At 35.8% G+C, this 15,080-nt stretch overlaps 1 protein-coding gene across 9 annotated transcripts in view; it reads right to left on the bottom strand.

Annotated features, from left to right (window-relative positions):
* Positions 1-15,080, bottom strand: part of DZIP3 (DAZ interacting zinc finger protein 3) — a 99,823-nt gene that overhangs the window by 77,314 nt on the left and 7,429 nt on the right. For 6 of the 9 annotated variants that reach the window (XM_008982517.5, XM_078350172.1, XM_078350174.1 and 3 more), the window contains exons 2-4: positions 6,851-6,954; positions 3,798-3,867; positions 655-810 (exon numbers count right to left, since the gene is read on the bottom strand). In XM_008982517.5, the coding sequence (XP_008980765.1) occupies positions 655-810; positions 3,798-3,867; positions 6,851-6,882 (258 nt within the window). In that variant the 5' untranslated portion in view covers positions 6,883-6,954. Of the gene's footprint in view, positions 1-654; positions 811-3,797; positions 3,868-6,850; positions 6,955-9,416; positions 9,527-15,080 lie in introns of those variants that run through there. The other 3 variants (XM_008982518.5, XM_078350173.1, XM_054246134.2) reach the window with 1 other exon arrangement.

Raw genomic sequence — 15,080 nt, 5'->3', positions numbered from 1 at the left:
AATACATTTTTGACAAATGTGTAACTTTTTTTTTTTGAGACACAGTCTTGCTTTGTCTCCCAGGCTGGAGTTCAATGGCATGATCTCAGCTCACTGCACCTCCATCTCCTGAGTTGAAGTGATTCTCCTGCCTCAGCCTCCCAAGTAGCTGGGACCACAGGCATGTGCCACCAAGTCCGGCTAATTTTTGTATTTTTAGTAGAGACGAAGTTTCACCATGTTGGTTCAACTCCTGACCTCAGTGATCCACCCACCTCAGTCTCCCAAAGTGCTGGGATCACAGGTGTGAGCCACCATGCCCAGCCAAATGTGTTAACATTTTGAGTTAGGAGACCAAAAGCAGTCCCCTGTCCCAGACTGGCAAGTTATAGGTTATTAGTAGGACTGGAATAAACACTAGACCTTGTAGTCAACAGCTTACAAGCTACCAACCCACATTCCAACTATTATTCTTAAAAGGCTAGCACCACATGACTCTATTTGCTCAGTGTTTTAAAAGTCTACAGTCAAGGTTGTACCAAAGTCCTTTACAACAGATAAGACGGAGATTTTTTTCAAGACTGGCTACACTGTGTGGTTAAAATTTTTTTTTAATTAAAGAAGTCATATACAGACAGCTGCACTTCTGCCACAAAGATCAAATTATGATGTTACCTGCATAGTTTGGAAGGAAAAATCTTCTTGTAAGAACTTCTTAACATGAGGAACCACACCTTTTGGTAGAGTATTAATTGCACTTAATAACTTCTTCACTTCTAATAGTAGGTTAACAGGAACAAGATCAGTAGGAACGTCCTTTTCCTGTTTGTCCTAGAAGACATTATTGATTAAAAGTTTACACAATTATGCATATTCTCATTTACTCTAATACCAAAATCAGCCAAAGCATTAAAAAAGGAACAAAGCTTGCTTTACCTTGTTCTTCTGGCTTCTATGACAGAACTATAGAAAATCTAAGGAAGAATAATATACGTTCTCTGCTCTCTAGGAACTTAAAATATTACATATACTCTCAGTAACAGGAAAATTATATCTAACTGTGCTTTTTACATTATATGACTGATGCTTCAGCTATTAAATACATAGCAATTTGAAAATGAATAGTTGTAATAGTTTAAATTGCAAACAAAGTAGTAAATTAGAATGACATCTCACTTCAGTCAGAGCTCTATAAATAGTAATAATTTTCAGGAATTTATTCTTCCAGAATTAATAAAGGCATTAGTAATTTGATAACTACGCAATCAAGCCCTGCTGGAATATCTATTAACATTAGTTGTGAAGAACTAGTGGACAATAGAGATAAATGGCCTGCAACAGATGGATGCTGGCCTTCCTTCAAACCTTAAGAAACCAGAGGTCTTATACTCTGCTGAAACTTCTAGGAATATGATTATGTTGCTATTGATCTCTGAAAATAAGAACTTCTTATTGTAGAAGTCACATAGAGCTTTAGAGGCTGAACATGCCCTGTTATGGGGTAATTCTTTCACTTTCAGTTCTCTAATAGATCTGTAAATAACATCTCTAAAAGATCTATGTAAATAGATCATGTAGAAATGAGTAAAGTCCATTGCAGGACTCTCTGCCTAATCTAACTATGATGTTTTGTCCTTCTCTTCTCTAGTTAGTTGCCACAAAGAAAAGAGTTTGCAGAGGTTATTCAGTAACTTAGGAGGGGAAAATATATAAACATAAAATAACCCTGGTATGTGGTATTCACCGGTATGAGGTTTTCACTGTAAAAAATGGGTTTGAGTGCTACATTAAGATTCCTCCATCCCCATCTATATTCAACAAATGTACCTTAGATTTTATAGTATTTCATAAGATTATGTATGTAGAAAAATGTTAACAGTTTACTGTCTATGAAGGATGTTCATTGTACTACCATTCATTTTACCATCCTTGTAATCTTTCTATAGGTTTGAAATTTTTCAAGAAGTTAAAAAAATTCTACCAAGTAACTAGAAAAACCCCTTATAAAGAATGACCAATATCAGTGGTCCACATAATTCAAACAAAAGGTCAATTCTAGTCAAAAGTAAGGGTAGACTCATCTGATACTAATTAAAAAATTTATACAAAGGCAAGATTATAGCATGACAAAACATTTTTCAACAGGAAATACTATAAGCTTCATGCCTACAGGGTCTTGCTTTGTCACGTAGGCTGGAGTGCAGTGGCATGAACACAGTTCACTGCAGCCTCAACCTCCCAAGCACAAGTGATCCTCCCACCTCAGCCCCTCAAGTAGCTGGAAATACAGATACACACCACCACACCCGACTATTCTGGTATTTTTAGTAGAGACGATTTCACCATGTTGTATAGGCTGGTCTCAAATTCTTGAGCTTAAGCAATTCATCTGCCTGCATTCGCCTCCCAAAGTGCTGGGATTACAGGCGTGAGCTACCATGCCTGGTCCATAATTTTAATTTTTTAAGTTAGTTGTCAAAATATTTGATGCTTCATCCACTTTGACAAAACTGATTTAATATCTAAACAAAATTCAGGTCAAAGTGTCCACCTTTCCTGCTTTTTGTATTCCTAATTCTGTATCTAGAAATGCCTTTTCTGAATCTAGTCCCCTGGTTCTTGCCTTCGCTCAACTGTACAACCCTACATACATTTGCATGTAATGTACTTCCTCTGCAACACTGTTTGCAGTGATAACCTCATGCAGGTGAATACCATGGTTATTTTATGTTTATATAGTTTCCCCTCCTAAGTTACTGGATAACCTCTGCAGACTTTCTCACCCATGTTCCTGCTAACATGTTTCTACCCAAGTCTCATGTTGAATTGTAATTCCTTGTGTTAGAGGATGGACCCGGTAGGAAGAGATTGGATCACTGAGGTGGTTTCTAATAGTTTAGCATCATCTCCCTAGTGCTGTCTTATGATATAGTTCTTACAAGATGTGGTTGTTTGAAAGTGTATGGCACCTTCCCCTTTGCTCTCTCTCTCTCTCTCCTGCTGCCGTGTGAAGATATGCTTGCTTCGCTTTGCCTTCTCCCATGATTCTAAGTTTCCTGAGTACTACCAGCCATGCTGCCTCCTGTCCACCTGAGAAAGTGTGATTCAGTTAAACCTCTTTTCTTCATAAATTACTCAGTCTCAGGTAGTTCTTTAAAGCAGTATAAGAACAGACTGACATACTTATTAACAAGTATTTATCAATCATTATATAAAACTATATGGAAGGTAAAAGTTATACTAATGAGCTCTTTATCAATCTTTCACTAAATATATGAACATATGATGTTCATACAACTATTTTTAACTACCACAAAAGCATATCACTGGTACTAAAAGCCTTTTATGTATAATGCAGAGTTATTCTCTTTCATTTAGACCTAGAAGTTCTAACCATAAAGATAATAAAAATAAATAATAAACTTAACTTCAGAAATGACTCAAACTTCTTATTAAATAAAATTCTGATGTATATATGTGTGTAGTTTTATTGTTGTTTTGCTTGAATGTTCCCTAAAAAGAAAAACATGAGGGATTTCTTAAAATTGATTGTTGGGCTACTTATGGATAATTCGATTTATTTTTTTCCTAATTTTTAGTTATGGTGAGGAATGATGTTTAGAATGACAGCCCTGAGACACGGTACCCATCATCAAAGCAAGATTCCATCGGACGTTTCACTAATGAAAGTAGGAAAGCAGACCCGCTCAAAACATTTTAAAACACAATTAAACTAGCTAAATTTATTGCAGCATTTGCATATATAATTAGTTATTATCAATTGAATAAAAGTTAATGAAAATTAAACTTTGTCTTACCAGTTGAACGGATGATTTTTCTGGCTTATTCTCAGTTTCTTCCTTTCTCTGATCCTCCACATGGGGATGGCTATTTTAAATGAAAATAAGGTGCATTAAGAACATCTCCTTGGCCGGGCGCGGTGGCGCAAGCCTGTAATCCCAGCACTTTGGGAGGCCGAAGCAGGTGGATCACGAGGTCAAGAGATCGAGACCATCCTGGTCAACATTGTGAAACCCGTCTCTACTACAAATACAAAAAATTAGCTGGGCACGGTGGCACATGCCTGTAATCCCAGCTACTCAGGAGGTTGAGGCAGGAGAATTGCCTGAACCCAGGAGGTGGAGGTTGCGGTGAGCCGAGGCCTGAGCCGAGATCGCGCCATTGCACTCCAGCCTGGGTAACAAAGAGCGAAACTCCGTCTCAAAGAAGAAAAAAAAAAAAAGAACATCTTCTCACAAAGAACACAAATTATAGTAGTAAAGAATCTAACAATTGAATTATTGTCTGAAAGTGCAACCAAAGCGTATCAAAGACTGGTAATGATGGTAGGTGCCATATATCTTTAAGGACTCAAATTAAGGAAGACAAATTAGGTCATGCCCTTACTGGATGGTGGTAGAGAAAACCGCAAACTGATTATGAAAAACACTGCTTCCTTAAAAGATGTGCAGTAGACCAAACAAATGGGAAGAAAAACTTATAGCACTGTTTCAAGATAAAGGAAAAAGGTCTTAAAAAGGTTGAGATTTGGTGTGTTTGTTTACAAAGATATTACAGGTTAGGGAGATGTCTATCTTAAATAGATCATTTTATTTTTTGTTTGGGGTTCCTAAACTTCTAATTGTCCAGTTTTCCAAAATATTTTTAATTGAGGAAAAATGTCATATTTAAAAATTATTAACTATTTGGGTAATAAGGAATCACTTGACAGGTTCTGCTTTTAACCTTAGCTCAAAATGTGAACATACTGCAGTATTATACACTGAACAGAAAATTGTATTTATAGTGTTGCTTTTGCCTGCATACAGAATCATTGCATAGGAACCATAATATAGGGTCATATTTGATTTATTTAATACTAACTTTGGACTCCAGAAGACAGAACACTGAGGTGAGAAATTTATATTGACTGATTTATACAGAATCGTACTTTATAAATATTATCTTATTTGACTTTACATTTATGTATTCATTTGACAGACAATCATTTATCATTTAATGATAACTGATTTTGTTGGGGTAAACTGGGACAGATAAATAAAATGTTATTATCCATTTTCAAAATTCTAGTGGAAGTTTCTACAAAAGATGATATACACATGCAAAGATTTCACAATATGATTTTCAGTGCTCTTTAAGGCACCATGGTAAAAAGAAACCTACTAACTGTCTTTTCCTCCACATCAAAGCCCCACTTGCCCCACAAAAAATAAAGCAAAACATAAGTTATATCCTTGTGTTATCAAGGAATGAAAAATATTGCAGCAGTATTCTGAAGTCTTTCAAGGTTTGAGAAAGAGTATAAAATGTTCTCAAATGTATACTCTTCCAGCAAACTCAATTTCATGATCATTCCCTCCTTAACCCAATATTTCTCAATCCTAGATGCATACTAAAATCAACTGTGAAGCTTCTGAAACATCCAGATGCCCAAAACCTACTTCATGTCTTCTGAATCAAAAGTGTCATGTTAGGCTGCTCTATTTTCTATAGGCTCCGTTACAAATTTTGATGTGTAACACCAACTTATCCTCACTTGCTCCTCTGTACAAAATAAAACTAAATCTCTTAGCAACACAGTCACAATACTCTCCAATAATTTTTCTTAAGTACTTTTTCTTGCTATTTCCTCACCGAAGCCAAATGACCTCTCATCCTACCTTGCTTCTAAACCCATCACCATGTTTCTTGTCCTTTAAAGATCAGTTCAAATGTTACTTTGTGGAAACTCACTCGATCATCAGTCAATAATTATTTTTTCTTCCTATAGACAGCCATAGTATTTCTAATAGTTATACAATTTTCCTAAAGATATAATTACTTTTTATATATCTTCCCACTATATTGTAAGCTATCTCTAGGTATACAAACATTGTCTAGTCTTTACTCCTAAGCACCAAGGAATCAGTAAATGCTTTTGTGAAATAAATAGGTCATGCTACTTATTATATGAGATAGTTCAAGCCTGGAGGAAGATCTCCAATATGAACCTGTTTAGCATTACACGAGGTACAGGTGGGCTGAACTTGCCCTGCTGAGAGAAAAGATAACGTCATTTGGCCTTGGCCCACTGAACCACTCAGTAGGGTCTTTTGCATTATGCTTAAATTACCCTTTAGAAAATGGGGATAATAAGAGCACTCACCTCATAGAGTTGTTATGAGGTTTTTGAGTAAAACATAATGTAAAAACAACAATGCTGATAAAATAAGTCTATGTAAGCACTTGCTAAATGATAAAACATTTTGATGAGAACGACTGAACAGTAAGGTATGGCACATTTTTCAACTCTTAGCTCTTCAGTGAGGATGTAATCCCTAGTAAACTTTTGTAAAATTAGATTTCACCCAGTCTACATCACCCACAATCAAACTTGCTGAAATGTCTTGAAGCATACGGGTCTCCTGTTCACACTAGTGTCCCAAGGTTATGTGGAAAAAACAAATATTATGTCTTCTGGAATACAAAAAAGGCAGTTCATTTCTGTCAATCTATCTCCTTTACCTCTGGGGTCCCCAGCCCCCAGGCCACAGACAGGTACAGGTACATGGCCTGTTAAGAACTAGGCTGCACAGCAAGCAGGAAGTAAGCAGTGGGTAAGCATTACCACCTAAGCTCCACCTCCTGCCAGATCAGCAGCACCATGAGATTCTCACAGGAGTGCAAGCTATTGTGAACTGCCTACTCGAGGAACCTAAGTTGCCCACTCCTTATGAGAATCCAATGCGTGATGATCTAAAGTGGAACAGCTTCATCCCAAAACCATTCCCCCACCCCCACCATCTGCAGAAAATTTGTTTTCCACGAAACCAGTTCCTGGTGCCAAAAAGGTTAGGGACTACTGCCTTACCTCACAAAAAATTCTTCTGGTAGAGAATCCATGCTGCACAAGGTTTCTTTACAAAAGTCTTACTCCACTGTTTGCGAAGTGACGTTAAATACTGCCCTTTAGTGCTGTAAGGAAAATAATATTTTTATAAAGGTAGGAAAGTTACTCTCTCCCCACTACGAAAACAGAACATGACCATTTGAAAAAAATTTGAAACAGCTCTAAAAGAAGAATATAAATCACATAGTTTCACCACCTAAACATAATCACTACCTATCCTTTAATATGCTTATTTACCAAGCATAGGTATATTTTACCAATTTGTAATCATATTAAATAGAAGATGTTCTAGCCCACCTTTTTCAATACTGAGTGTTATAGCCAAAGAATCATGTTATTTTATCCTCCTAGTAAACATTCTTAATGGCTATACAATAGCTGGTTGACTGGGATTTCCTTGGCCATTTCCTTATAGTTGGACATTTAATTTCCCATTTTTTTCTATTATAAATAGTTCCATGATAAACTCCATTGTCCACATAGCTTTTTCCATATTTATGATTATTTCTTTATAATAAATTCTCAAAAGTAAAATTAATGTTATCAAAAGACACAAACATTTCATTGTTAAATGGCTCCCCAAAAGGTTTATACTAATTTATTTCCCACAGAGGTATATATGAGTTCCTGCTGAACACCATCTTTCATGACAGCACTGTTTTGTTTCCTTTTAGTCTACAAATAAGATGTAGTTACTTTTTCCCCCAAATCATGATTCTACATCTCCATAAAATAGGAGACACATGGTTTAAAGAACACTTGCACAATATCTCTTTCAAATATCAACTGATGTTGTGGATATTTCCTGAAAGAAAAATAACGCTGAGGCAATACAAATGAAAACAAAGGGACCAGAGTATCCTAAGTATATATAGTTATTTATATAGCTATATATTTCAAGGAAAACTCTTCTAAAAGTGGTCCCATTTAATCTCCTTACTGAGAGTTCAAGCCTCTAGACTCCAGTGTTTTGTGCTAGGCTGGCTTCCTTTTCTGTTCCTACTCTAAGCTCAGAAAGTATTAAATCACATGTAAAAACTATTGTTATATGCTCCGGGCAAAAGATGAAATAGAGGAAATAGAAAAGAAAGTGGCAGCAATAGCATAAATAAAACAGATGGATCGCCTTGGTGCCAAGCACAAGACTGGATAAAGCTTCTCATTTATTGTCTCTGAACTGCTTATTTATCTCAGTAATTGAGTAGCCATTTCTATAACAGCATATTAATACAATTCCATAAATTAGATTGGTACAGCTTTTCTAGGCCAATTATTAAAAGGTAATTCAGCATAGGGTAATTCCCAAATCAATAAAATATATTCCACAAGATCACTATAAATCAACTATTAAGAATTCAGATTGTATTTACTCAAATAAACATTGTTTTAATGATATCCTGTTCCTCCCCCCTCCCCCCCAAAAAAAGCAATTTACCATAGACAGTAAGAAGTAACTGCAGGACCTGAATCTCTCTAATAAACCTTGAAGTCTGTATGTCTTTTCAGTAAGCTTAGAATAAGGGAGGGGGCAACTCAGCCCTGGTATGAGGGCTAAAACAAGTTATGTGGAGATCACAAGCATTCCTAATTATGATACCACATACCAATATTCTACATTTGACTCACACCAACTCTAAGTAACACAGGAAGTCTTAGACAAGAATAATTCTCTAACAATTTGCTACTGATATCTTAATCAAAACACAAAATTACACACACACACACACACACACACACACAGAGAGAGAGAGAGAGAGAGAGAGAGAGAGAGAGTTCCTCCTAAATTTCATTTAAAAGAGAGCTTTCTTCTAGTAGCTCTTAATTTCTTGCTCATCCCCAACAAAAACCCTTCACTGCTGTCAGTACTACAACTTGCCTACATAGAACGAAGAGTTCTCCTAGATAATTATTCTATTTTATAGTCTTATTCTTATTTTAAAAATTCAGTAAGTCATACTTTAATTTGTATTCTCTGTTCAAATACTGATGAGACACAAACTGCAGCTAATTACGAAGCAGAGAGGTTGAATAAACCCTGGCATTCACACTAGATCAGATCTGCTTCATCTCGTTAATAAAGCTGTATAGAAAAGAACATAGCTTTGAGGATTTTAGGATTGTGATGAAGCTATTTTTATAGTTTGGTTTCTATAAATCTCCCTGTTATTTTAATAAAAAGTAACGACAGTTAAGGCATTATTTCATAGCTAGAGAATACAAATGTATGCCTTTTCCAGATAAAATAATCCCTTCATTTCCAGAATTTATAAAAGCTCAGACTTGGAGATCTCTCCCTCTGCTAAGCTCTTCTTTGGCCAGTAGCTGTTTGCATAGATCACAGCAAGGATGAAAAGAAGGGAGGAAAATCCTCTGGTTACAAGATAGAGAGAAGGCCTCTGCTAAGCTGTTCAGTGTTCAGCTTGAAAAAGAAATGGGTGGAAAATTAATAAATCAAAAAGATATTTGGATCCTGAATTAATAGAGTTAAGAAAGACTAATAGCTTTTTCAGCCTGCTCAAAATACAACCTGAGATGAATCTCTGTGATGAAAGGTTTTCCAGGAGAGAGAATCATCAATCTCATCATTTCCCAGGAGCTAAGCAGGTATGTGTGGCAAACACTACCGGCAACAGCAACAGCAGTAGCACTTGACAGCCTCTGTTGGGGAGAAAGGCGAAGTGCCTAGCAACCGAAAGGAAGTAGCCAGCCTGAAACGTTACCACTGCGCTGCCAAAATAATCCAAAGGTTTTTACCATTCTAGAAGAGGCTGGAGGAAACCTTTTAAGTCAGGGTTAACATGGGGGGTGGGGGCGAAGGTAAATCTAGTTTCCCCTAGTGGATTCATTTCAATAGACTTTCCCTGTCAGCAGGAAACAAAATTGACTTTTACTACCTGGGATTAAGAGACTGCTTTTCTGCAGGAATCTAGGTCCTTGTTGGTTGATCTGAGGACAAGCTAAAGTTCAACATCAATTTATAGCACACCTTTATCCACTAACCAAGATGATCTTATTTGTAGGCTGTGTTTTACTGGTTGAAAAATAAGGTCTTGCCATCCATATCTTAATAAACAATAATATGCTTTTCTTACTGTTCCTTCTACCTGTGCTCTCACCTTCTTTCTCTCACACCTACTGAAATTTTAACAATTTTTTTTAGTTGTAAAGGTATTTTCTGTTTCAATTTTTAAAGTTGTATATATTCACATCAAAGCAGGCACAGCTCTTATTTATAATTTTTAAATAGTCTACTTAAACATTTAACTTGTGTTACTGTCATCTTCCAAAACTGTACATAGTCACATTTTTATTAAAATCCACTCAAATGTTCATCCTGACTACAATGCTACCAAAATACCAAGGATTCAGTCTAGATCCTGCTGCTGGCTGCCTGGAAAGCTAATAACTGAAACAACACATTTTGCCAAGGAAGAAGGTTTTAATTGGAGAGATGTGAGCCCAGTCTCAAATTCATCTCCCTGACTGACTAAAACTAGGGGTTTATAAAGCAGGGAAAAAATATAACTATGTGCAAAAAAAACAATAACTAGGAAGGGGCAAGGAGGCATCTGGTACCGTGATCTGGTAAGTTTCAGTTCTTGGATATTTTTTTGAGAGGCCTGAAGGTCCTTTCCTGAGGAAGAAACTCAAATAAATAGAAGTTTCAAGCTTTAACAAAGGAAGGATCAATTTCTATGTATATCCAAAAACAATTGTCTATGGCACTACTGGATTGATTTCAAAAATACCTGACCAACATAGAGACTCTAATATACCAACAAGTTCACATTTCAATGTGTGGGTGGATGTCCCATGAATTTTCCTCCTTTGTCAACTCTAGCACTTACAGACTACCCAATGACAGGAGGAAAAAAAGAGTATTGGTGTGGAAAACAGTAAAAATAAAGTTCAATACTTTTCTCCACGCTACTAATTTAAAACAAAGTAATATATTTTGTATTTTTCAGGAAAGGAATTCAGTTATTAAGAACTTTTCCTCTGCCCACTAAATCAGGGTCTCTCAATTTTGGAACTACTGACATTCAGGTTTGGATAATCCTGTTATGGGAAGTTGTCCTAGGCATTTTTTTAAGACATTTCACAGCACCCACTAGCCTCTGTCCACCAGATGCCAGAGGCAGCTCCCTGCCAATACATCCACTCCAATACATCCACACACATCAGCCCCATTGTGGCAATCAACAATATCTCCAGATATTGTCAAATATCCCTTGGGGCATAAAATTACTCTCCGTTGAGAACCATTCAGTTAGATGAATGAGTTAAGATTAAGAGGCTTAATTAAGTGGACATAGAGATTGTTTTAGGGAAGAAAAATAAGACCATGCTGACATTACACATGTACAAACATAAACAAACTTATGTCTATAAGAAAGCAAAATAACATAAAGTATCTACATTTCCATTAATGTCAACATTAAGTTGAGAGACTGCATAGTAGTTTAAGAGCACAGAAACCCTGTAATGACTCTGTAAGGTTATCATTTGACACACACACTGCTTTGACACACACTAGCTAGCTGTGTGATTTTATGTGAAATTAATAAACATTCTCTGTGCTTCAGCTTGCTTATCTAAAACATAGGAATGACAGTACCTCCTCTTTCTAGGGTTGTGAAGATTCAGTGCTTAAAACACAGAATAGAATAGTACCTGGCACTTACTAAGCACTCTGTAAGTGTTCCTATCATCACCACTTTCATCATCATCATCATCATCATCATCCAACTGTTTAGGTTTGCAGCAAAATTAATTAACTTGTCTGTGAAGGAGAAATGCTATTGATGAAAAGGAATGTTAATGAGATTTAAGAAATGGGATAAGAAAAACTGTTTTTCAAATATATCACACATGACACCATGACACAAAAGACAGCACAATGTGTGCATACTATTCAGTAACTTCCATTTTTCACACCACCACATATACATCTACTTTAGTCTTTAAACTGCATAATAGGCCAATGTATGAATATATCATTTTACAAATGTATGATAGTGTCATTTTACCAGACCACTGATAAAAACTTCAGCTGTCTCTGGGTTTGACTTTTTAAAAAAATTGTTATTACAAACAATGCTGCAATACCACCACCTTGAACATGCAACTTGGTTAAAATTTTGAGAGCTATTTTGAAAAGCTGGATTTCCTACCTCAACACTGAATTAAATGTACTCCAGAAGATGGGTCTGTTAATGAGCAGACTCTGATACTGCTAGTTATCATTTCTGCTAAATTTTACCAGAAGAACTCCAAACAACTCCCTAAAGTTGAGACATAAGATGCTATGGTCACTTCAAGCCTTAAAAAAACTGAAGAAAACACTTTCAAGAATGTGGCAGGGCATTTTTTGATAGTAATTCCTTGGAATCAGAATTTTAACTATTGTTGATCTGGGTATGTCTGCTAAATTAGCAATAGCCAGCCATTCTTGGTGACTTTTGAAATGGCTGTCTTAGTCACTGGGGCTGCTATTGTAAAGTACCATAGAAACAACATAAATTTATTTCTCACAATTCTGGAGGCTAGAAGTCTGATATCAATGTGCCAGCAAAGTTGGTTCTGATAAGAGTCCTCTTCTGGGCTGCAGATTTCTAACTTCTGATTGTACCCTCACATGGTAAAAAGAGGGTTACAGAGCTCTCTGGGGTCCCTTTTACAATCCTGCTCATGAAGCCTCCACCTTCTTGACCTAATTTATCTCCCAAAGCCCCCACCTCCTAATACCATCACATTGGGGGTTAGGTTTCAACACTGAACAAGGGGGAACACATTCATTCCAACTGAGCAGTTGTTCTGAGTTTACAGAACTAGAAAAGTCTTTATTTCTCATGTTAGTGAACTCTGTGTAGATAAAAATGGCTGAGGCCATTAGGTTAGACCTAAGGAACAACAAGTTGCACAATTATTTTATATTAGCAGTAATTAGAATAAACAAAATATACAGATTACTTGGTTTTATAATTTACTATTAATTTCTCCAGTTTTGAATTTGTTTAACTTCCTGGTAAAGCTACAAAATAAAAACATATAGACATGAGTAGCTAAAATATTATTTGCCCCAAATAATAAACATACAGTTTGCTTAGTCAAACTCCCAAACCGATGGATGGTAGTGGAAAATTCTTTGCAAAAGTTACCAGAAACTGGAAGATATTTTCTGTCCCAAAAGATCACTGTTCATCTTAGCTCTTGCCACTTTGCAAAGATCATTGTTAGCAATATGCCTGCTTAAACCAGGAAACAAGAGCCTTGTAATGTATACGCACCACCTCTTGTTTCAAATAAGCCAACATAGAAAACATCTTTTCCTAAAGCAAAATGAACATCTTGTCTTAAGCAGGTTTTAAATTCTATTCAGATCTATTCAGTTAGTTACTTGCGGACTTACACAGGTAAACCTATAGTATATATATATATTGTTTTGAATAGTTGGAATGTAGCTACAATGAATATGCACAGTTAGGATTTACCTGAAAAACCATCCAGATACTAAACAAGCCATCCATTTCAAATATTTACAGATAGCACTGCAAAAATCACACTCTTCAGAAATGTAGCTAGAAACCACTGGAAGGGAATATGCTACCCTTAAGCACATACACCAAAGGTAGACTATTTTCAGCAATTTAAAAATATTATATTGTCATGACAGTTGTTAGACAATCATGAGAAAAGAAGGGAAAATCCTGAGACATAACACACGCAGACATGGTGACCAACCGGGGAATACAGAATACTTCTTTCATACTTGGCTGTATCACCACCAATGAAAGCCTGCCCTACCCACCGCCAACTTGCTCCACACATGTAAGAAAACTGGCAGCTCACTGTTAACTCAGAAAGGCATACATATGTCGGAAGGGTACAGGTAAGAGGACAGAGCAAGCTTTTGGAAAATTAACTGAGTGTATTACCTAGGGTTGCATTGAAAATAAACTTAATTTTCATCAGCTTCTATGTGCCACGTTCCAAGCTATGTACATTGAATAAACATCTGATCTTTACACAACTCTGGAAGATAAACATTAATCAGTTTCAAAAATTAAGAAACTGAGGCTTAGGGAGTTCTCATAGATAATATATCAGTAAGAGCAGAAATTCATGCCCAAATTTTAGCAACTGCAATTCCGTTTTCTTCCATGTCCCATTACTTCTAGTGCAATATTTAATTTATTCTAGTGCAATATTTAATTAGTTTGATGTACAGTTAGGAGCTGAACTAGATAATATGCACATACACATACTCAGAAACAAAACCATTTACACATCTTATTGGTCAATAAATCATACTGTAAAAGTTACATGCCACCTTAATATTTCATAGTCACTAGTCACATTAGTTTTTCTATTCAACAAAACAATTCAGTTACTATACATGGTACTGAAATAAAGAATGAAATGGACAATAGTTCATGCCTGACTAAATGATCTCTCAAAGTTAAAGATTTTTTAAAATGAAGTCTCTAAACTTTTTTTTATCACATATCCCTAAAACAGTAAAAGATCTGAGAATATGCTGAAAATATAAGAAAATCAATTCACTTATAAATTATATGTGGGCCTAATTATTATAACATAAAAAAGAATGAGATAAAAGCAGTGAAAAAAGCTTTAATACTTGTTCCCACATTTCAATAGGCAAGTTTCACGTATCTCCTGAGGTGTGCATACTATACTTTGGAAACCACTGTCTTAGAAAACAGCTTCACATTTTAATTCAGGAAATAGATATCCACCCATTTCATAAGCCTAATAGTATTTATTTTCTGAAAGACTAGAAATTTATAGGTGAGATAAGTAAAGACCCATGCTCTGCATCAAAGAGATAGGTCTTCAAGAAATAGCAGTTACCAGGATTACTGTACCTTAACTTAAAAGTATACCACTGTCATCTTTACTTATACTCAACACTGGATTCAGAAACAATGGATAGTACTTGTGTTTAAAAAAAAAAAAAAGACAAGGCAACATTCTTATTCTGGGATAGATGTGATTAGATGTGTGAGATGTGGGATAAGATGTGAAAATGAGAGGAAAATATATTTCCAAATTATTCAAACCTGGTACTCTTAACCTAAAGTTGAATGCTGTGAAATGTATAGAAAGAAAAATCAGAAATTGTTTGAAAAGTGAAAGTTAACTTTATGGTTTGACAAATCATTTAGAG

Source organism: Callithrix jacchus, chromosome 15, assembly GCF_049354715.1.
Source record: "Callithrix jacchus isolate 240 chromosome 15, calJac240_pri, whole genome shotgun sequence".
Classification (NCBI taxonomy): domain Eukaryota; kingdom Metazoa; phylum Chordata; class Mammalia; order Primates; family Cebidae; genus Callithrix; species Callithrix jacchus.
The sequence above is the reverse complement of the archived record's forward strand: the minus strand, read 5'-3'. Positions and strand labels throughout refer to the sequence as shown.